The sequence below is a fragment of the Mytilus galloprovincialis genome, chromosome 6 (genome assembly GCF_965363235.1).
Source record: "Mytilus galloprovincialis chromosome 6, xbMytGall1.hap1.1, whole genome shotgun sequence".
NCBI classification, from domain to species: Eukaryota; Metazoa; Mollusca; class Bivalvia; order Mytilida; family Mytilidae; genus Mytilus; species Mytilus galloprovincialis.
The window spans coordinates 62,018,678-62,044,634 of NC_134843.1; the positions used below are offsets into that span (position 1 = coordinate 62,018,678).

Sequence of the window (25,957 nt, forward strand, 5' to 3'; positions counted from 1 at the left end):
TTTATTTGCATAACGTACAGTGGTAAATATTTCCTAAATATTCAAGACAACATAAAAGAATAATTCAAATAGGGGGATTCTGCAGTTTTTGTTTGACTTTTGGTTTTTGGTTATTCCTTAATATGTGATACATGTGTATGTTGTATAGTGGTAGCGTTTTGCCTTAAGACAGGCTACACATGAATCCATACATAGCTAGTTCTCTAAGTTGAAAAGAAAGTGGCATGAGACATTAGATTGAACGTTCCAATTCAAACCGAACGTAGATCTAATGCGTTAAATAAACCCTACAAAGTCAATTAGCACATCATATATCAAGGGTTAATATTTTGTACGCCAAACGAGGGTTTCGTCTACAAAATGAATGATGTATCACCTGAGTGCAAATTAGCAGTGTACAGTGCACAATTTTGTAATTAAACATTCTTGAAATTACAAGGACGCAACATTGCAATTGATTTATAACTATTCATTATATGATTAAATCAGTGGCATGTTATTTATGTAGTAAAGTAATTAAAACATTCCTAATTAAAAAAGATAATGGAACAATTCCAAATCCAAAATTAACAATGCGATATGTTTTCTTTCGAATGTAATTGACGAGGGCGTTCGTTCAGTACTTTTTTCTAATGTATTCCATATATACATACAGGAAAAATTATTTCACGATATCAATAGTTCATATTTAATTAAAAGCAATATACAAATAAAACAAGTTTTTAGGTTATAACTGTTGCAGTTGCTAGTTTGTAATTGTTTGATTTAGATAAGCTGATATTAGAAATAATTACTGATGTATTCATACTGAGTAAATATGTTGTACTTGTTAAGTAGGCCAGTATAATCAATGTTTAAAATTTACTAACTAACATAAAATAAAATGTCCATTGTACTCTGAAATACCGAATTTGGAGAAGGATTCAATCCGACTCTTTCCACTCCTCTCACATGAGCTAAAAATACAGAGAGCCAAAAACAAAAACGCGTTGTCCAATAGTCCTTTATGTTCAAGCATTGCTTTATTATTGTATTATCTTTTTTAAAAATGTTCCGGTAGTCAAAAACAGGAAGAATAGCCACATCAGTTAAATATGTCTCAAAAAACATAACCAACCGTTAAAACCTAACCCTACTTGTGTTCTTGATTACTACGTAACTGATAGGCTAATTTTTCACCAAACACAAAGTTTTAACAGTCGATGGATGTTGAGGACCAGTAACATTTTTCAATAAAATATGCAAGTTATTTAGTTCATCTACATTTAATCTGCCGATCATTTTGACAATATCATATCGTTATTACTAGAAATTACAGAAGCTGTCGATAATTGCCATCCCCTGCATGGTATTGGAGGAATTTATCCATGTCAATAATGTTATCTATAAAATATCTTTGAATAGGAACGATGTATGTCAAATGCAAGTCATTTTAATACCATGGCAGTATTTTATGACACATTGTAACTTGTCCACAGTCTATGTTTTCCAAATTTTCTCTTAATTAATATTCCTATACATGTACAATGTAGGTGCATTGTAGTAAATACGTAATGACGCATAAACTGTGTTTAACTTGACCATATTTACTACATTAATCGATCCCGAAAATGTAATAATATTAGGACCGCAAAGTATTGAGCCATTTTTGAACATGTTTAAAAAAAAAAAAAACGATATAAAAAACCTTGTTTGTTTTTTAACTTTCTACGTCATTATTTATTTTGTGCTATATATACGTTGTTGCTGTTTTATTGAGGTATAACCCATGCATCTTTATTTAATTTATAAGACCAAGTTTAAATGTTTCTTTTGTATAGTAACAACGAGTATACATGTAAACATGTAAGTGTATGATTATACCTTACAGTAAACTACCTTTTCCATGGATATCCTTGCGTTGGGTTTCACCTTAATTTAATTTTTCTTACGGTCTGTTTTCAACATTTAATCCGATTATGCTATTCTAATCCCATTTCCAATTCAAATCAAAACTGAAACAACTATTTTTCACTTCATATCACAACTGCATAATTTAAATATATTTCTCTAGTCAATATGGAAAAAAGAAAAAGTGTAAACGTTACAGCAACCAAACAACAAAGATAAATGTAAACAAATACCAATAAACAAGACAGTGTATATGTTTATGTAAAAATAACTGATCAAGTTTTAACCAAGTTGTGATAATTCTTTTTAGACACTATTAATGACAACCAAAAGGTCTTTCATTACTTGACACTGAATTTAAAATATACCCCCGGCCACCTCTCTCCCCCAATATTTTTTTTTTATTTAGAACTGTCTGTACAAACTGTAATTGTAATACAACTTATAATTAAAGTTAAAGATATAGAAAATGAAAAAAAAAAAAACCACCAGAAAATACTTTTATCATCCAGATTTTACATACAATACCGACGTCTTGACATTTAGAGATAGCGTGTTAAGCTCTAAACAAAATAAACCCTTCATTAACTACTGCATAAATATGATGAAAACGTTATATTTTAAATTGGAAGTAATGTAATTACCAAAAAATGGATATGACAAATTTCTATGGTATAATATTACTTATTACGTTAAAAGAATCCATCGAGACAAATAGAAGTCAATTTAGCAATACATGTTGCGTTCTTCCTGTACACATATGGGAACTGGCGCAATAATATATAATAAAATTGAGAATGGAAATGGGGAATGTGCCAAAGAGACAACAACCCGACCATTGAAAAAAACAACAGCAGAAGGTCACCAACAGGTCTTCAATGCAGCGAGAAATTCCCGCACCCGGAGGCGTCCTTCAGCTGGCCCCTAAACAAATATATACTAGTTCAGTGATAATGAACGCCATACTTATTTCCAAATTGTACACAAGAAACTAAAATTAAAATAAAACAAGACTAACAAAGGCCAGAGGCTCCTGACTTTGGACAGGCGCAACAATGCGGCGGGGTTAAACATGTTTGTGACATCTCAACCCTCCCCTATACCTCTAGCCATTGTAGAAAAGTAAACGCATAACAATACGCAAATTAAAATTCAGTCCAAGAGAAGTCCGAGTCTGATGTCTGAAGATGAAACCAAAGAAAATAAACAAAATGACAATAATACATAAATAACAACAGACTACTAGCAGTTAACTGACATGCCAGCTCCAGACTTTAATTAAACTGACTGAAAGATTATGATTTCATCATATGAACATCAGGCACAATCCTTCCCGTTAGGGGTTTAGTATCATACCATCATAACATATATGAGAAGAACATAACCCGTGTCATGCCAACAACTGGTTTTTGAATAAACGTGTTTAATTCCGATGCAAAGACCCTATAAGTGAATCAATATTAACGCCAAAATATGCAATCTTTAATGACCTGACAACAGTATCGTAACTATATCCCTTCTTAATAAGTTTATTCAAAGGTTTTGTTAGTTTTTGAGGTGAATACTGACACCTTTGTGCTTTATACAGAATATTTCCATAAAAAATTGGATGTGAAATACATGAACGTATAAGAAGTCTACATGTTGAGCTATATTTACGAATGATGTCTTTATACCGATGATAACATTAAGTAAATGTTTTAACTAGTTTGTGATATCGAAAACCCTGGTGTAATAATTTTTCAGTAATACATAAATTTCTCTCGTTAAAATCTAAAACATTGTTACATACACGAGCGAATCGTACAAGTTGAGATACAAGACCAACGTAAGAGGTAATGTTAATATACATAAATGTTTCACGATAAGAGTTTAAACAAGACGAATCCCTATGTAATGACTACATATATAAAGGCTGTCATTTCCTGGTGCCTCGAGAAATTGATAGAAAGGCATGGTGTACAACATATGTTGATTTACTATATTTTTTGTATATTTGATTAGTGGGGAAAATAGTTTTTAATAAATGAAACACCTTCAAATGTCACACTACAGTGTGTTGCTTTGATAAAATAAATTGTATTTATATACTTCAGATGTTGTAGCATATATAATTTTCTAAGAATACGCAATCGCAATCGATATTTATTTTCGAAAATACAGTACTGTAACAATTAATGCAATTTCTTTTTTTTTTCATGACATTTGACTTTTTTTTGTGCAACCTGGAAAATCTCCATTATCAGGATAAGAGCAATAAGGTTAATGCTTTGTCCTATATTCGTTAATGGTTTGGATACATGCAGAGTTTTAAATAAACGTTTCACAATGTGAGAGATTTAAATTTTGATAAAATGATTAACAACTCTCCGTGGATAGAAAAGGGAAATTGCTTTCCGCTTGTATAAATTATTATGTCTTAATCAATATCTATATGATGATATATGATATGTTGGATTATGCAAGTCTTTGATAAAAGATGTAGAAGTATTTTGCTACTAAAAGTGACACCATTACTTTAAAATGTATTTGAACAAGAAACTAATGCTGGACATTGTTACAGTCACCGACCGGAGACAAGAGTTCATCGCGTACAGCTGACAGAAATTGTTCTAGGGTATAACTGTCAGAAACTGTTTTAAGGAAGAACTGTCAGAAATTGTTTTTTATCTTCAGAAATTATTCTAGGGTGGCACTGTCAGAAATTGTATTATGGTAGAATTGACAGAAATTTTTCGGGATGGAACTGTCGGAAATTGTCAAAAGTTCATCGCGCATAGCTGACAGAAATATTTCTAGGGTATAACTGTCAGAAATTGTTTTAAGGAAGAACTGTCAGAAATTGTTTTAAGGTAGAACTGTCAGAAATTATTCTAGGGTGGCACCGTCAGAAATTGTATTATGGTAGAACTGTCAAAAATGTTTCTAGGGTAGTACTGTCAGAAACTGAGATATGGTAGAAATGTCAAAAATTGTTCTAGATATAACTGTATCAAATTGTTTTAGGGTAGAAGTTTCAGAAATTGTTCTAAGGTAGAATATTGTTCTACGGTAAACAGTCAAAAATTGTTATGAGATAGAACTGTCAAAAATTGTTCTACGGTAGAACTGTCAGAAATTGTTCTAGGATGGCATTGTCAGTTATACACCACAAAGATGAAATAACAATATATTTTTCTCAACAAATAACTACAACTTATTCAAGTGTGACATTACTACTATTCAGATAACACAATCAAAACATGAAAGATAGAAACCAGCTGACAAATTTATAGGCACTTCCCACGACCTTTTTTTGATTCAATTAAGATCCAACACATATATCTTTGCCAGAATGACAATATCAATAGTGTTAACTATGCGATTTAAAATATTCACTATGATCAGACACCAAAAATTATACAAAACCATTCAATAATACTTGGCAGCCCAAGAGCATGTGACTTTGTAGTTGGTGTTGTTTCTTACTGAATGTATGAACAGTGGATAAATTTATTTTCCTTGGGAACCAAATTTACTGGATTGAGGAAAAATGTTTTTTTTCGATAATATTTGATTTCATGGTCTTCCAAAAGTCTACCATCTTTTCTAGCCAAGAGTTTCGATCCAGTTTCCCCCTTTTTTCCTTTGCTTTTGTATCTGCATTGGAGTTCTGTATTTTTTTTATACTTTTTTCCGAAACCGATAATATTTTTGCTAAAGATGATGTTATATTTGATATGCATTCGATAAAAGTTCATTAACCGATTTTAAAAGAAAAAAAGATGTCAGAAACAAAATTATGGTGTACATGCATAGATATGAAAAATGTGGTATGAGTGCCAAGGAGACAACTCTCTATCCAAGTCCCAGTGTATAAAAGTAAGCCATTATAGGTCAAGGTACGGTCTTCAATACGGATCCTTTGCTCACATCGAACAGCACGCTTTAAAGGGTACATTTGTGAGATCAAGTTTCTTTTCCCGCGTAATTGAATAGCTGATGGTCTGTAAAGTCACTTGTATGACTGATAAACACCAATGTTATTATTTCAACATATTGATTACTTGATTTTTAATTTTCATAACGTTCAGTTGCAAATATTTCAGGCATATTTAAGACAAGAACAAATAAACAAAAAAATCAAACAGGTAGTTTTAATTAGACTGCTGGTTTTTGGTTATCCCTTAAAACTTTGTTATATAGTGATATTTAAGACGGACTACATATGAACCCCTTACAAAGTTAAATTAAAAAAAAGAGTGGCATAAGGCAATGAATTCAAACCGAATGTAGATCTAATGCATTTAATAAACCATGCAAAGTCAAGTGACTAATCAAAGATACAAGGGTTTAGATTGTGTACGCAAGACGTGGTTTTCGTGTAAAAAAAGGAATGATGCCGTTAATATGCCTTTCTAGCATGTATTTCATTGCTGGATGGGAGAATCATAGAGATGACCATATTGTATATCCAAGTCAATCACTGGTGGTTCTGAAACAACAGAAAATCCAAGTTAAATATGAATTAATACCGTAAAGCCTTTTTGTGTGAGTAATGAAGTCTAAAGTGCACACGTTTTCATTTTAAACATTCTTGAAAGTACAGGGATGCAGCATTGATTTATAAATATTGATTACATGGTTTAATCAGTGGAATGTTTTTATGTAGTAAAGTAATTAAAACATTCCTAATTAAAAAAGATAATGAAACAATTCTAAATCCAAATTAACAATGCGATATAAAATTGAGAATGGAAATGGGGAATGTGCCAAAGAGACAATAACCCGACCATAGAGCAGACAACAGCAGAAGGTTAACAACAGGTCTTCAATGCAACGAGAAATTCCCGCACCCGGAGGCGTCCTTCAGCTGGCCCCTAAACAAATATATATTTGATTGAACAATGTTTATTTTTGAATGTAATTGACGAGGGCGGTCTTTAAGTATTTTTCTAAGGTATTCAATATATACGTACAGGAATAATCATTTCAAGATATCAATAATTCATATTTAATTAAAAGAAATATAGATATGAAATAGGAGTCTTTGTTATAACTGCTGCAATTATTAGTTGGGAATTGTTTGATTTAGATAAGCTGATATCAGAAATATGCTGCCGTATTCATACTGTGTAAATATGTTGTACTTGTTAAGTAGGCCAGTTTAATCAATGTTTTAAAATGTATCATAAAACAAAATTTCCCATAGTATTCTCTCAAGCCGAATTGGCAGAAGGCTCATACCCGACAGTTTACACTCCCCTCATACCCCATACCCCCTTAATACAACACCAGAAAGCCAAAAACAAAAACTCTTTGTCCACTATGTCTTCATGTTCAAGCTTTGCTTTATGGTAGTGTTACCTCCTACAATGAAAAATGTTCTGCTAGTCAAAACGGGTAGAACAGTCACATCAGTTAAATATGTATCAGCAAACATAGCCATCCGTTAAACCTAACCATATATGATTCCTTTACTTTTACGTTACTGTTTTGCTAATTTTTCATAAACCTTTAAATCGACACAATATGTCAACAGTTGGGTGATTGAGGACCAATAACATTGTTCAATAAAATATGCAAGTTAGTTAGAACGTCTATATAATTAATCTGCCGATCATTTCGACAATATCATATCACTATGAGAGATTTGAGAAGTTGTCGATAAATGTCATCCCATACATGTTAATGACGGAATTAATCTGTGTCAATAGTTTTATCTACAATGTATCATTAAATAGGCAATTTTATGTCAAATGCAAGTCATTTAACAATGTGGCGCTGTTATATGATGCATTGCTACTTGACTTAATTGAAAAAATGTAAACACCATATATATCTCCTTTTTCGAAACCCTTATTGCAAAGGGACACACTGATTTAAACTACAATATTACTTTCTTATGTATGTAGCTTCGTAAGATAACGTTTCAGTTATCTTCTGCGCAAGTCTATCTGTCCATTGTTTTCTTAATAATCTGTTGCTCGAGTTTCCTATACATGTAGTTGCATTGTAGTAATTGCGTTATGACAGCGAATATGAATAGAAATTAGGACTGCAAAGTATTGAGCCATTTTTACAGATGTTTAGAAAATGACAAGACTAATTTGTTTGTTTTTTTAACTTCACATATATAAAAAAGAAGATGTGGTATAATTGCTAATGAAACAACTCTTCATAAGAGAAAAAAAATATTCAGAAATTGACAACCATATGCCACTGTACGGCCTTCAACAATGAGCAAAACCCATACCGCATAGTCAGCTATACAAGGCCCCGAAAGGACAAATATACATCAATTCAAACGAGAAAAATAACGGCATCATTAGTATACATAAAAATGATCAAAAATTAAGGAAAACAAATATGTAACACAGCAACAAACGACAACCACTGAATTAAAATGTACAGGCTGTTTTGGGACAGGCACATACATACAGAATGTGGCGGAGAATAAACATGCATATGTAAGATTGATCCCAACCCCCTTACCTTGGACAGTTGTATAACAGTACAACATAAGAACGAACTATAAAACATGCCTTTATTTATTTTGTGCTATGCTGTCTAATTGAGGTATTGATCACGCATCTTCTTTTATTTTATTTATAAGACCAAGTTTGTGTATTGTAACAAGATTTATACATCAAACATGCATGTACACTGCAGTAAACTATATAATCCATGGATGTCCTTTCGTTTCACATTGATTCAAATCTTCTTACGACCTGTAGTTGAACATTAAATCCGATTATGTTACTCTTAACCCATTTCCAATTCAAATCAAAAATGAAAATTCGATTTTTCACTTCATAACACAACTGCATTACATGTAGATATATTTCTCTAGTCAATATTAACAAAAGGAGACACACCTAAATATAACAGCAAACAACAACACAGACGAATGTGAAAAAATATCAACAAACAAGTGTATGTTTAAAAATATAGATACAGTTTTACCAAAGGTGTGAATAATTATAATTAATAGACACTGTCAATGACCATTAAAAGATCTGTCATTTCTTGAAACTGAATTCAAAAAGAAAAAAAGCAATTGCTGATATTTTTACTTGAGACTAACTTGGACCAAATTGTAATTATACTTAAACTAATCGTTAACGTTAAAGATATAGAAAATTAAAAACAACCGATAATACTTAATTTATTTTTATCTATACTTTTTTCAATACCAGCATCTTGACATTTAAAGATAGCGTGTTCATCTCTTAAAAAATAAACCCTTCATTAACCACCGCATACATCTTCTGCAATTCTTATAGCTTAAATTGGAAGTAATGAAATTACTAAATATATATGAACGCTTTCTATGGCATAATATTGCTTATTACGTTAAAAGGATCCACCGACACAAATGGAAGTCAAATTGACAATAAACGTTGCGTTTTTCCTGTACACATATAGGAAAAGGCGCAATAATATACAAACGTTTAAATGACCACTGCAAGAGGTAATGATTATATACATAAATGTTCACGTGCTAAGAGTACAAAACACTACTTTAAATAAGGCGAATCCCGAAGTATTGACTACATATATAAATTCTGTCATTTCCTAGTGCTTTGGACAACTAATAGAAAATCATCATTTATTGATTTACTATATTGTTTTTAATATCATTGATAGGTAGAGGAAAATAGTCCTTATAGTGCCTAACAAGATTTTGTGAGGTAGACGAAATTGACTTTAAAACGATCGTATTGACTTTTGATGTCCAGAAATAGGCAGATCGGACATATTTTGACTTTATTTACTTACTTCTTAAGTTTGTGATTAATTGTAATTAACATATTCCAATGTTACTGAAAAATGTTTTTTTTTTGTTATGATAAATAATAATTTTACCTGCCGTAGTTGTGCGTAAAATATATTTGGGCATTTCTCTTAAAAAATGACTTGTTTAATGGAACAAAACGTCTTATTTGTAAACTTTCTCTTTTATCTCCACAATAGGCTTTTAAAAAATAATCTTTCAACTGTGTATTCAGAAAATTTTGTGAAAATAGAAGAAGTGGCAATTCCTACCTTTCATACCTTAACTTTCATTGATAAAAGATAATATTGACTCGTCCAGTGTCCAGTTTGAAGGTCATTTTAGTTACCGTACACATTCATGCACGTTCTAATTAATCAATAGTCATGTATGAAAAGCATAAACAAGTTTGTAGGTAAACTAATAACAACTTAATCCAATCAAATTGCCTACGATTCAATAACAATGACCAGTCCACATCATAAAAATGTATAGGGGTAAACTGGGTAGGGAGAAAATGTCAGATATTTTAAGTTCATTATTTTGCAACAACGAATAAAAATTTGTTATCCAATAGATTTGCTATAATTTCATAAACATGTCATTCTGTATTGGTATAGTTTTTGGATCTTTTATTTGCGTATTTAAGGCTGTAAAAAGTTTGGCCTTCAAAAGTCAACATAATCATTGACTTTATACAGAAAATTCGCCTTTTTAAAACATTGAATGTATCATAATTAATACGCGACATCAAAGTAAAATCATTTCTTAAAACACTGCAAAAAAAATAATTCTGATTAATACAGTGGTATTGTCATAAATTGCGCTGGAGTGAACAGTGGTACAACAAACGTCGAATTCCCTCACACAATGTTATCACACACTATAGCATGTTTAATTAATGAAACACCTCCACATGACACACTACAATGTGTTGCTTTTGTTAAATAAATTGTATTTATATACTTCATTTGTTGTAGCATATACATATCTTAGCCTACGCAATCGCAATCATCAATACGTATTATAATAAATAAGCACTGTAAAAATTAATGTATTTTTTTTTCCTTTTGTTTTTCATGACATTTGAATTTTTTATTGTTCGACCTGGAAAATCTCTATATATAAACGCAGGATGAGACCAATAAGGTTAATGTTTTGTCCTATATACGTTAATGGTTTGAATACATGTAGAGTTTTAAATAAGCGTTTCAAAATGTAAGAGATTTTAATTTTGATAAAAATAACTCTCAGTGAATAGAAAAGGGAAATTGCTTTCCGCTTGTATTAATTATTAAGTTTTAATCAATACTTATATGATGATATATGACTAGTTGCTTTATGCACGTCTACTATAGAAGATATAGAAGTATTTAGCTACGAAAAGTGAAACCATTGCTTTAAACTGTATTTGAACACTATTCTGTTGAAAATAAATACAAAAATCGAGGACAAAGGGTTCATTTTGTACCGGCACATTTTATCATGCATTTTAATCAAGCACATGAGGGGAATTTATTGATGGTCTGACTATTGTGTAACATGTTTTTGGAGTAAATCAATCTGTATAGGACTGTTTCATTTATATAAATATATCTAGTTATTGGAATCTGTACTAAGGGAAGAATTGTTTAACGGTGTTCTGATATAGAACTGTCAGGCATTGTTCTATGGTAGAAGTAAAAAAAAATGTTCTATAGTAGCACTGTCAGAAATTGTTCTAAGGTAGTACTGTCAGAAATTATTCTATGGAAGCACTGTCAGAAATTGTTCTAAGGTAGTACTGTCAGAAATTATTCTATGGGAGCACTGTCAGAAATTGGTCTAAGGTAGAACTGTCAGAAATTATTCTAAGGTAGAACTGTCAGAAATAGTCTAGGGTAGCACTGTTAGAAATTGTTCTAAGGTAGAACTGTCAGAATTGTTCTAGGGAAGCACTGTCAGAAATAGTTCTATGGTAAAACTTTCAGAAATAGTTCTATTGTAGAACTGTAAGAAATTGTTGTACGGTAGCACTATCAGACATTGATTTAAGGTAGAAGTGTCCTAAACTGTTCTTGGGTAGAATAGCTTCTGTCAGAAAGGTGTCTGGAAAATAGTTATGAAGAAAGTATAAGAAATAATAGAAAATTTCCGTTTTAACATGTATTTTGAGAATATTACCAATCTTGTCCGATAGTAAAACAAATTGGGCACCCCATGGTAGCAATTTCGCACTATTGTTGAGCTTTTTTTTTAAACCCAGCTCTTAGAAACCACACGCACTACGAATTGAAAAACAAACACCATTAGCGAAAGACACCTGCACAAAGGAAACTCCATGGATTCCTGTATTTTCGTGTGTATCAATTTTTCGTGGATTGCCGAAAACTTGCATTTTCGTCGATATATAATTTCGTTTCTTTTGCCTGTTTCTGGATACAAAGCCTATTGAAAATATGTTATTTGTTGAACATTTTAAATCAAAGTTTATATGTACCCCGAAAACCCTCAAAAATTAGTATCCAACGAATAATAATGAATCCGCAGTAATAAGAAATTTCACTGTTTAAAAATTGTAATCATCATGATTGTCGATGATTTTCATTTAATCATCTATAAATTTGACAACTGATACATTCCCCGCGAAGTCCCCTCCACCAGACAGACTAAGTGTCTCTTGCTATGTTAAGCGGCTCAATAATCGGTCAAAAATACGCTATCAGTAATAGCACACAATAAGAACCTTTAAAGATCAGACGACTTATTTGGTAAACATATCTAAAATCAAAATCTATAAACCAGTCTGAGATTACACGCATGCATCATAGTTTTAAAGTTCATTTACTTAATTAATATCATAAATTACAACTCCCAATTGTATCAATTTAACGAGTCTGATATTTAATAGCGTTACGTTCACTTTTTAAATAGTAAAATAAATCACAAAATAATTCCAGTAGCAGTAGTATTACGGACATAATTGATTTGTCTATCTGTCAACTTCAGATCTGGTTAAGCAGACGCATTATAAATTATGCAATTTTCTTCTAAACATCTCGTAAAATTCCTCACGATCAATTTATCACCTTATTTGAACACTATACCAAACTCTTAAGATGAACGGATTGGTTGGCCAAAATCAGTGTCATATCTAATTTAAGGTGGTACCTAATACTACAGGGAGATAACTCTGTAAAGTCAGCTAAACGTTTTAATTACGTTGTATTGTAAAGGGAATATTAAGATTTTCAATGATCAAAATTGGTGATTGTCAAACTGCTATATAACCAGTGTAATTTTTCTGACAAAACGGTTGGTTCAAAATTTTTGAAATTTGTATGTTTTTGTTGAAGGGTCAAAGGAAATACATTGTCAAAATTTTATGAAAATTAAACGAGCCAAATTAATTTTAGTGAAAGTGTTGGGTACCACCTTAAAACATGCATTTTGTAATATTTGAGTCTGCTCTTTTGAAATATCAGCTTCTTCCCATAAAGACGATGACATGACAATTCGTATCCGCACAATTTTAACTCATTGTGGTTCATTATTTGGAGAGTATCTGTTGTTTCATTGGCAATCATAACCAATCTTCGTATTTTTATAATAATGTTTTTCTCTATTAATAATGTATTTTTGTTAGTTCTTTTTATATAATCATACTGAAGCTATATATTTAGCAGAATCAATACTTTTAATAGTCCTTATGATTCTTATTTCATCTATATTTATTTGAACAATTATAAATGTTGAATGGTAAAGATCGAAGTGTTATTGTGACAGAAAAACTGTCAATGTCTTTAAATACAATCTTCTGAATATTCTTGAGAAACAATTACTACTATATAAATATTTGTGTGAGGTGCTTTAAAACATGTAGGCAAAGTAAACTGAAACAGCTGTCTTGTGTAAATATACATTATATAAATATAATCGACTTATAACATGCACAATGAATTAGTAGAAATTCAAAATATGCTGGATAATTTCTATACTGCATAATATAAAACGTATAAGTATAATTAGTTTGCAGGAAACTCGCGTGTGTTAAATATGATCTCAATATTCTTATAACTGTTTGTTAATGTTTATAACAACCGGTTCATACTCCTGGGCTGAAGCGAGTTGAAAGTAAACGACTGTAATGTCGTGTACTCAGCAAATATCGAATTTTAAATTAAATTTAAAGTTAAAGCCGTTCGGGGTTCGAAACCACGACCTGTCACACACAAGTCAAATTCTATTGTTATCGTTTGTTTCTGGCTATTAAATTAATTTTTCGTTTATTGTTTTACATTTAAGTTAGGCATTTATAGTTTTCTCTTTGAATCTTTTTACATTATTCATTTCGGGCTCTTAACAACTTACTATGTGGTATGGGTTTTGCTCCTTGTTGCATGCTATTTGTGTTTAATTCTACGTCATCTGAACTCATGTGGAGAATGGCAATCATACTAGTACCACATTGTGTTTCAGTTTTAATGTATGCCTAAAGCATAAAACGAACCGCGCTGTCTTTGTTTAAATAAATTTGGTTACAGGGTTAACGACATTGAAAGACATTTAAGTTTGGATTTCCTTTGGAGTTTTTTATTGTTGGTTTTGTAACGCTTGTATTACGTTTTAAATTTTCATTTACGTATTGCTGGCCTATTAACGCTGCTGACACCCATGGACGTTATTTAGACTATGCAAGGGACGTTTAGTCAGTCAAGGTCGTTAAAAACGTCCAGCGTTGGTTGACGATGGTTGATGGATAGTTGTCTGAGTGGCAATCTTACACTATTTTCTTACTCTTTATGTATATATATACCATATCGAACTTATTTTATCTGCGGCAAAATTTATTGGAATCATTACACATAATGTAAAAATTAAGACAGAATGTTAGAAAGCTTTATGACAAACATTTTTAACGGCATAATATTGATTTGACATATTTCATCTCCCATGTTACACTAAACCAGGTCATGATATACTAACCTTCATTGCAATGTATGTCCTGGTTTATTTTTTATCACTATTCAATCTATTTCAAATCAATTACAGTTGTTTGTGTATTTTCCCTATAGAAACAAACAATTGTTTACTATACATTATTATAGCCTCATACCTATTCATGTCAATGTTTTTATTTGTAAACGATTTAGTTTTTTTCTCATTAGATTAATAATCAAACAAACATGTAAAACTACGTTTATTTAGATGTAAACTTATTGTAACTTTGCAGAAGAGTATCTGACGGATTAGGTTAAAAAAAAAGTAGGTTTGACCTCGAACATTTTAAAGACAATAGTTCGAAAACGATTAAAACATAGACAGATAGTACAGGATAAAATACCAAGAGCCCTTACAATTTGATTTTAACTTTCTTTTCATCAGTGGATAAAATATATGTGCAAATTGTTAAAGAGAGGCGTCTGGCACCATTAAAGGCCATAATTTATCCACAGTCCAAATTTCCGCATAAGTCCACATCAAATTTCTGCTTAAGTCCACACCAAATTTCCGCTCAAGTCCACTGTTGAATCCACAATAAGTCGAAAACGAAATGACAATGCCCTTTAAGCAAAAAATAAAGCAAAAAAAAAACAAAAAAAAAAAACAATCTATTATATTAAACTTTGGTATAATTTACTTTCCTGTATATAACAACATCTGAAAAATTACGTTTGACTGTAGTGAATAAAAACATTTAAAAGCATCAATTCCAGTGTATGTTATTATGTCCTCTTGACCAAGCAACGGATTACTTACCAACTAAAACAGTGTTTAAAATATGGTTATTTGTTGGATTACCTTGACTGTAATAAACCATTGTATAATGCTACTATTTACATTGTATCTTTAAGAAGTAAGCGGCAGAAATAATGAGCTCAGTAAATCGTACTTTATCGCTTTATCATATTGGAAAACAAGGTCTCTTGATACACGATTTATTGCGTTAAGCTCTCTTAGAATGTTTTTTTTTATTGACACTAAATCTTTGCCCGGGAATTCTTGACAAAAACATACATGAACATCATATTATTCGTGATCAAGCATATCATTATTTGTCTTGGTGCAATACATTGATTTTCATTCCGGATAAATGATTGCGCTTGTCCCATATAGGGCTTGTCAGTTATAATGTATTAGACTGTTTTCATTGATTGTTCCTTTTTTATATTATAATTTTGAGAAATTGCTATTTAGTTTGCAAGTTATTGTTAATGTACTATTCAGACAATAACCATATCAAGTTTTTTTTAATTATTTGGTATCCGAAACAAAGGGAAGTAATCAGGCTTGCATATTATAATTAAAAATATTAATTCTATAAACATCGAATTCTGTAATGGTAATGAGCATTAAGGAACATGATTTATTATTCAGTTTTTATTAGCTTTGTATTAGCTTTCAGTTTGTAAGTACTGAAAGTTCGACACTGTGTATTTTGTCTTGATGTTTAATGTCGATCATATAAGTCTTATGAGTTTTATTGCATTTTATTCTTATGTTGTGCTGTAACCACACTGCTTGAAGGATTGATTGCTCACAACATGTTTCTTAAATCCCGCAACTGTACAAAGTCAGGAACCTGTTTTTCAATGGTTGTGTTTGGTTGCAATCTGTAAAACAAAAATTGTTTATGTTTTTCTTAACTTATCCTGTCGTTTATTTTGTTAGTTTTCGTTTAAATAGTTTCACATTTGTCAAAGCGGGGCCTTTTGTAGCTGATTTAAAAGAATGAGGTTTGTAGAGTATTGACGGAATAACGGTAACATAAAGTTACTTGCATTCTGTTATATGTTTGTCCAATTGGCAATTATACCACATCTTCTTGATTTATATTACACATTTCTTATTTATCAAATTTTTTAATTTATATTTTTTTCCAGACAGCGAACAAGAAAAAATGGTTTCTGTCCTACTAGACGCAGAGGAATCAACAATGGAGTTTGTTGATCTTGAATCAGATTCAGTAAGTTAGTTAAATGCTTCTTTTGAATCACGATCAATGAAGTTTTATAAACACAACCCACACATACAAAATATATTCTTCAGACAAAGAAAGACTTAAATTACACTACACCATCTGTAGCCAAATGACCATGACCATTTCTTTATTAGGGAGCTCGGAAAAGTCGATATGACTGATGGACATTTTTCTATTGACCTAATTACGGCAATTTATTATAGTTGCTTTAAAGACTAATTTAGTTCGTAAATCTGCTGGCAATTTTATAGTGGGTACACATGTAATTAGTATAATGAAAACAAGATATATCTGTGTCTGCAATGCACTTTTGTCTCATTTGGATACACGAACCATAACAAACTGATCCCGCAATTGCAATCAAATGTACTAGTATATTATGTTATCGGAAAAGTGGAATTTCAACCAAATTGAGTACTAATTACATGAAATAAGAAAGTGATCTACTCATTTTCATTTTTTCTTCTGTATGATATCTACAATTTTTTGACAGCCAATGTTTCCAAAGATGATGTCCAACAAACCTATTGGGAGGCCGAGCTAAGTTTGCTGTTAATATAAAACTAAAGTTGATCAAAATGTCATTTATTCAAAATGTATCATCAATTGATAATGACATATTAACAATAGCAAATAAAAGACAATTGTATGATATTTTACAATAAATGGCGAGAAATTTTCTTATTCCTCATGACCAGCCTCCAGAAAATATTGGTTCTTATTTCTCATTCTTTTTTATATAGTTCTTGATTCTCCCTTTTTACCATACTTTGTCGGTCTCTTTCCGACTTAATGCATGTGTGGGATTTGATTCTTCAATTAAAGCTGTAACGGATGTTCAATCTTTATCACTTTTCCAAGTGACTGTGTTGAAATTCATAATAATAATAATCCTTTTATTCAAAAGCAACACAGCTTATATAACTTTAACAAGCTTTAAAGTCGAAACATATACAAATACTTAATTGCATAATTAAAAAAAGTTTGAATCAACAAATAATATAAATAATGAAATATTAGTATCATATTATGAATTAGTGAATATAGGTACATGCATACATGTATATTATTTTACACTTCTCAAAGCCCTTAAATGACTTATCAACCTCTTTCTTTAACGAAGTTCATTTCCTGCTTAACTCCGCGATACATTTACGTTATATTTCCTGAGCTCTGCTAATGAATGACGTGAACAGTGTAATGTAATCGTATACAAAGTATAAAAGCACTATCAAGCTGATAAATAATGATGACAGATAGATGCATGACCTACATTATCCATGAGTTTCTAAATATGATGTATGATATTCTATCGGACAAGACATATTGTCAGATTTCAGACTTGATAGGCTTGATACAATCATTGTCGTTGTATTTTGGCTTTATTGACCTTTAATTATAGCTCCTTATATCAACAAAATTTTATGAACAATTAAAAACCAACATAAATAGTTAACATGACAATAATTGGGACCCAAAAGCACAAACTATGAAACATACATACAACACAGTTAACTCAAAATATTACCAAAATGAATCTAAGATCTATTTTGAATTTTTGCATTAATATTATTGCCGAGTCGTGATGTTCACCATTAAATAATTTGATTCAATTATTATCAGCGAAAATTATTATATTGATATCGTATTGCAAATATCTTCATTTTGACACGGCGGCTCAATATTAACAAATGACGTACACAAATGCATATACAATTAGTCTTAACAATTAATAAATAATATTTGTCTTCTCAACATTATACCAGCGTTAGCTAAAATGATATTGACATGAAGGGTTCATTACCAACTAAAAATGTGTCGATATAACTTAGGTTTTTTCTTTTGTCCATTTACCGTGTCATCTTAGGAAAATATTAATCCATTTCAAGTACAGTTTACATGAACTTGTCACAATAACTTATGAAAGACAGAAAGCTTGATTTAATGAATTGAAGTCTCATAATTTTAATTACCAGTTCTTATTGACGCGATTGTATTGGATATAAAATTCTGCTATACAAAGAGATTTGTAATGAGGTATGGTCAATCCAACGCAATTAAAAGTGTTATGGGTATCTCAACAAACCCCTGCTTGATATGAGATTTACGTCATGAACACGTCAGCATTGGAAATTAATACTGGAGGCGAGATTATGTAGAAACTAGTGACAAACAATTACCTCCCCTGCAAGCACTTAGAAACTGAAGTTTTTTTTTAATTTTTTCTTTTGTAAGATATCAACGACGACGCCCATATTAAAACGTTCTAGTGAATGGAATCATGAAAATATTAATTCTAGCACTATTAACACATAATGTTTCATTTCATACTTAATGTTGCAATTGATGAGGACAGTGTGTTTTTCGAGTTTTGTGTCAATAAACGTATTATAGATACATTGTACCAGGATTTAAAATTTGTATTTGCGCCAGACACATGTTTCGTCCACAAACGACTCATCAGTTACGTTGGAATCAAAAGAAGATAAAAAAGACAAATAAAGTACGAAGTTAAAGAGCACTGAGGACCAAAAAATTGCCGCATTGATTTAAAATGTTGCTATGGGAGTTATTGTTTCGCATACAAATCATAATTTATTTGTCGACTGATTGTATGCGTTTCTGAAACATACAAATTATCCGTAAATAGAAGTAACTAGTACAGAGAGATTCATAAAAAAAATATACACAAAATCGATAGATATAAACGAATGTTAAAACTATAAATTAAATCTCAAAGCAAATTCAAATGGACCGTCTGCGCTAAATTTATTAAATGCAATTTAGTCAACATGATTAAACTGATATAAATTGCTGATTTAAAGGTTTTCCAAAGATCTAAACTCGCAGTTTTACCTAAGGTGCAAATATAAAAGAGCACAGAATAAAAAGCAGTACAAAAAGTACTCAACTCTAATAAATAACGGTTAAAAAAGAGAAAACAGCCATGAACATGATGAGTATAACAAGCTCAATGATAGTATGATACTAAAACCCCTAACGGGAGGCATTGTACCTGATATTCATATGATGAAGACATAATCTTTCAATCAGTTTAATTGAGGTCTGGAGCTGGCATGTCAGTTAACTGCTAGTAGTCTGTTGTTATTTATGTATTATTGTCATTTTATTTATTTTCCTTTGTTACATCTTTTGACATCAGACTCGGACTTCTCTTGAACTGAATTTTAATGTGCGTATTGTTATTCTTTTACTTTTCTACATTGGCTAGAGGTATAGGGGGAGGGTTGAGATCTCATAAACATGTTTAACCCCGCCGCAATTTTGCGCCTGTCCCAAGTCAGGAGCCTCTGGCCTTTGTTAGTCTTGTATGATTTTAATTTTTAGTTTCTTGTGTATAATTCGGAGTTTAGTATGACGTCCATTATCACTGTACTATTATGCATATTTTAGGGGCCAGCTGAAGGACACCTACGGGTGCGGGAATTCTCGCTACATTGAAGACCCATTGGTTGCCTTCGGCTGTTGTTTGCTCTATGGTCCGGTGGTTGTCGCTTTGACATATTCATCATTTCCTTTCTCAATTTTATAACAAACAAAGAATGTCTGCATTTACTTAATTTTTGCCTAGTATGTATCTTGATGAAAGATTTTGATGTGGATTTAGATTTATTTTTAAAAAAAAATTTTAAAAATTAGAAAATTGAAAAAGTATACAGTATATGATTTGACAGTTGCTATTCACAAACGTGTTAGATCTATTGATTTTGACAATAGATTACGGACTTTACGTTTTCAATTTCCCTCGGAATTCGGTATTGTTTATATTTTACTTTTTGTCATATGCGTTGGGATTTGAATTATTCTCAGAATAAAGTATAGCTACAAAATACACTACAAGTATTGCCCTATTTGCCATATAACGCTCACGCTTATGTTAGATGGTAAACATTGTGCAAAAAATTCAAACGTAATGCACAATAATGACAGAGCGTTTAAATGAGTGCATGCACATTATGTCCCACAAATTTACCATCAAAAACGAATAAACAGAGTAGAAATTATTCATTAAAATCTTATAATTTTACGACTTTAGCGTGGAAATAATCAACTCTTTCGTAGGAAAGTATTTACAATTTCAAACAACAATTAATCGATTGAATCAAACTGTGTTATCTATGCATGCGTTTGGTACGGGTTAGTTTAATTAAACATTAACCAAAATTGAGTTCCTTCAGTAATGATCTTAAAAAAAACAAATGTATTCTGTTCTTCTTAATGTTGCTGTTACTTTCATCTTTTATATAACAATAAAACATAAGTGAAAGTTCTAACTCCTGGTGCGTTTACATTATTCATTTTCCTCATTTGGTGAGCATGAAGCAATATAAGTGCGCTAGGGTCATACATTTCCTACTAACGATAAGCTTGAAGCAACTCAAGTGCATTCAGATCTTTTCATTACTTATGATTACAGTGCATTTGAAACCAAATTTGTACGAAAGACCAAAATTCCCAAACCTCTATTCGGGAAAGTGTTTACCATACTTAGAGCTTTATAATCTAATAAATTAGTGCCAAATTTTGCACTTAATATTGCGTTTTTTCCTGTACTGAATATGCACGTGAATGTATGAAACAAGACAGAGTTGACGTCCTAAGGTAGTCATCATCATATGAGTTTGTAAACGAGACAGCTGCGTGTCTACTTTTTTTCTGCTTTTCAAAATATTTTAACCATGTTGCTTAGCTCGCTCACTCTCTATTACAAGTGCCATGTTGCTATTAGTCTCTCTCTCTCTTTTCCCGAAGGTCAATCTTTACAATATATCTTCTTTCCTTTCTTTCTCTGAAGTAAGGCTAGTCCATTTCTTTTGCCATTTCTAAATGTTTGCTGATATGATTGTTTGTGATGGTCTTTATCAATTATGGTTTTCATGAAAATGAAAAAATGTATATTTGAAACTGTTTTGTAATCCTATTAATATATTTTTTGTAAAGCAGAGGACTCATTACTCTTCTTTGAAGCAACTTGAATTACTATGACCACCAAAGAGTATCTAGGTACTTATTTAAAATTTGATGGACAAAATGGAACCAAATGAAGTATCCTCTGGTCAGTAGAATGTCATGTTGTTCACAGTTTAAGAACATGTGTGACATCTCTCTGAGTGATTCATAAGTAGCTATGCATATGCAAGCTAGTAAACGTTCTGCTCCTACCTTAAAAAACATTTACAGCCAGTAGCAGTTTATATTTTTTTTCCTTCGTGTATCCCAGTCGTTATACGTGGTAGAACATACACGTAGGGGTCATTCATTTGCGTCCATACCATTCCATAAATACTTTCCAGTGAACGTTAATCAAACATATATTAATCGTCGGTTTTTGATTTCATGAATGTACTTGATCTTGTAAAAACATATTGTTTATCTTTTAGGCTTATCAAGTAGAAGAAGGATACGATTGCTACGTAGTTGTTTATTCAATTGATGATAGAAAGACGTTTGATAGAGCTGTGGATATTTTGTATCATCTTCGAAAAGAGAAGCATAAGAAATCAGCCATGATATTAGTTGGCAATAAAAGTGACCTTGTTAGAACAAGACATATACAGGCTGAAGGTAATTAGTATTCAATAACACCTACTTTGTGTACAAAATGCATCTTATCACATTGAAGTACTCGAATTATGGAAACTGCAAAATTATAAAAAATACTTATTAGTTCAATTTTGTTTTAAATGGGATATTATAAAAAAAAAAATCTTAATTGGAAAGTTAATGATGCAATTTTTTGACTTTCTATCTAATTTAATTGGAAAACTATGCCAATATGCCCTGTTTTTCCGTACCAGCAGAATTACCGATTGGAGTAATTAAGTTAGGAAAAGAGACATTAAAGGTGATTTCACCGCCGTTTCTGTTATGGCTTTAATATTATTATTGAGCATTTTTATCAGCCAGCTATGCTAATTGCATGACGGTCTTCATTTAATTAATCACCTTTTAAAGTGTGCCATACAAAGCATTGGATAGTTCTTTACATTTGCAAGCACCTTTAATTTGTTTTTAAATATTGTATAATATATAATAAGTATGTAACGTAACTTACACATAGAGAAATTCTCAATCCACACTGATATCAAACATTAACAACACATGACTGAAGGAAATCGTGTTAGTGCATTAGTGTTAATCAATTGCATCAAAAAGAGTGAATTGCTAGCTATTAAACCCTTAAAGCGAAGAGACTTTTGAACTGTTTTATAAAGTCGTTAACAATTTTGATTAGCACCACCGATTTCGTCTTTTGCATTCACCTTAACACCAATGAATGATGATTTTTATTTTATTTCGAGATATTTTGTTAGTATGGATAGAAATAAGATGTTATATGAGTGACAATGAAACAACTCTCCATCCAAGCCACAGTGTGTAAAAAGTGAACAATTACAATTTAAAGTATGGCCTTAATACACTAATGAACCACATCAACAAACCACAACCACTGAACATGGATACAAATGCAGCAGGTTTGAACGTTCTTACAGTCGCCAATATGCACCCTAAGTTGAAACAGTACAGTAACATTACAACTTAAAAAGACACACTATAAAATAGCAATTGAAATGGCTGAAATTGAACAAAAAGACATCACGACAAAAACAAATTAAAATACACCGAACAAAAAAATTTGACCCATGAGACTATATAAATACAAAATTAATAAAAAAGATCTTATTAAACAATGACAAAAAGATAACTCTCACCTGGAACAAAACAGCTTTGAATAAAATAAAAGAAGCCATTTATGGCTACAGGTGAAATATCACATAGTAAGTAACATTCACTGTTATCCAAGATTATCCAGATTTTATTTCTGTGTAGTATACGATTCTTAAAGTTACTATCTCAACAAATGCTCAAATATTGGGACACGATTTCGTAGAATCATTTTTGAACGTCATAATGTGATGACCACATTATACTCATTTTTTGCTCACTACACAAGACATTTGACGCAAAGCAACATACATGCACTCAAAATGTAAACACTACGAAGGAATGATATCAGTAAGCACATAAATCGTTCCAGTCAGTGGATTTACGACATATTTATTGTTCATTTCTAATACGACTATTGTAACTTTAAAAGATGTCACTAACTGGATTGGAACTTCACAATCAAAAGGATACATATGTGCCCGTTTTGGAAATAAGATGAATGGACATTTTTCATTTTATACAATAATATATACATGCTATAAACCATATAAGTTTGATGAATTAAGTTAGGCGCTACACAGTACAATATTGAGTAGCTAATATGGCGTTATAATTCATCTTATTGGGTTATAAGCAAAATGTGTATAATATGAAATGTATCATTCGGATATTGCAAATAAGGATGGGCATTTGACATACAATGGACAAGGCCATTGGTTATACAATGGAAAGTCCTGTAATAATCATGCATGATAATCGACTGATATTGTAAATAGTTTATCGAACGGGGAATTGATAAATAAAATGGTTACGAAACTAAATTCCGAAACAAGTATGTAACTACATGCATATATATTGTCTTGATATGTGAACAACCTTTTATCTCTAATTATTTCATTATTTGTCATATTTATCTGTTCTTATTTCATTACATGTTATATTTACAGAGGCAAAGCCTGTAGCAGTACAATACGACTGTAAGTTTATTGAAACCTCAACAGTGCTTAACATCAACATCGACGAACTTTTGGTTGGAGTATTGAAACAGATTAGATTAAAACACAAGAAGGACGAAAAGGAACGAACACACGGGACGGAAATTGGATGCATTATGAAAAGTAAATCATTGCTCACCAAACTCTTCGGGAAGGACACTTTTTCAAAATCATGTGAAAACTTGTATGTTTTATAAGATTTTATGTAAATGCTTTTTTTGGGAAGCATCTTTTCAATTCATATGTATATAGTTTTAAATTAAACAGGGGTAGGATATTTGTGATAGAGAAAAAACAGGTTTAAGAGTATATTTTAGTACTTGAAACGAGCGGCACATACATGTAACAGGTATACTTAGTACGACTATGTGTATGTTCATTAAACTTTTTCGCAGAATATAGACTAATACTTATTTCATAATGTTTGAGCAAATAATATTTTCAAACATTTTTATTTCTATGATTGAATGCAAGAAATTCTCAGTAGTTACATTGCAATTATCTGTGGATTGAAACATTCATTTATACTTAAGGTGGTACCTAACACTACAGGGAGATAACTCTGTAATATCAGCTAAACGTTTTAATTACGTTGCGTTGTGAAGGCAATATAAAGGTTCTCAATGATAAAAATTAGTGTTTGCCAAACTGCTATATAACCTTTGTAAGTTTTCTTATAAAACGCTTGGTTCAAATTTTTTCAATTTTTCATATTTTTGTTAAAGGGTCAAAGTAAATACTTTGTAAAAATTTTATGAAAATTAAACGAGCCAAATAAATTTTAGTGAAAGTGTTGGGTACCACCTTAATACTGCAACTAAGGAACCTAGTGCATGTTTTTGGATACAAGCATTTGAATGTTAGATGTCCAGAATTTTAATTGTACAGTTATGATAAATATCAACTGATGTTTGTTTTTTGCCGTTATATGAACTGATGAAATCTTTTAAAGATAATCGGTTATATACCTAAAATGATTTGTTTTCTGCCGACGAATAGCTGAGAAATATGGAGTTAAATACATATAAAAAGATTCTTTTCATTTTCATTTATTTTCTGCCTTAATGTCCTTTTCAATCTCAGTGTGTTTTCAACAATTCTTATAGCTGCATTAGATTTAGATTTGATTGAATATGTAACATAACATTGTTGTTTAAACTGCCATGATTTTTTTTGCAATACAATTGTGACAATCTACATCTCGAGTGCGACGAATTTATAGTTTCACTCGATTATAAGAAGTAAACAATTTCAATCATTTATTCGTTCATTCACATCCCTTTTGATTTATTGTTGACATATTCATTTTTGAAAAATCATTTGAAACTATTGAAACTATTTTTGTGTTGACAGACAATGTGTTTTACAGTGCCTGTATTCATATTTTAAGTAAACAGAAGTTGATTGTACAATAAAAGTTAAAAACATAGTTTGTTGTTATTGTTTTTCTAGACAACTGATAAACAAAATTTTACTCTGTCATAGTTTCCTTGTCGCATCACCAGCAGCAGGTCAGTGTGTGTCACTCATTTTAATTAGCAGATCCTCGTTTGACATGCATTTCAGTAAGTAAATCTTCCTGTGACCTACATGTTAGTTATCATATCCTCGTGTTAAAACATTTCAGTCCGCAGTTTATCATGTGACATACATTTCAGTAAACAG

At 31.2% G+C, this 25,957-nt stretch overlaps 1 protein-coding gene across 1 annotated transcript in view; it reads left to right on the plus strand.

Moving 5' to 3' along the window:
• Positions 1 to 25,717, plus strand: part of LOC143080051 (ras-related protein Ral-B-like) — a 34,177-nt gene extending 8,460 nt beyond the window's left edge. The window contains exons 2-4 of the mRNA XM_076255708.1: positions 16,510 to 16,592; positions 22,010 to 22,193; positions 24,245 to 25,717. Of these exons, the coding sequence (XP_076111823.1) occupies positions 16,510 to 16,592; positions 22,010 to 22,193; positions 24,245 to 24,489 (512 nt within the window). The 3' untranslated portion in view covers positions 24,490 to 25,717. The remainder of the gene's footprint in view (positions 1 to 16,509; positions 16,593 to 22,009; positions 22,194 to 24,244) is intronic.
• Positions 25,718 to 25,957: the final 240 nt, after the last annotated feature.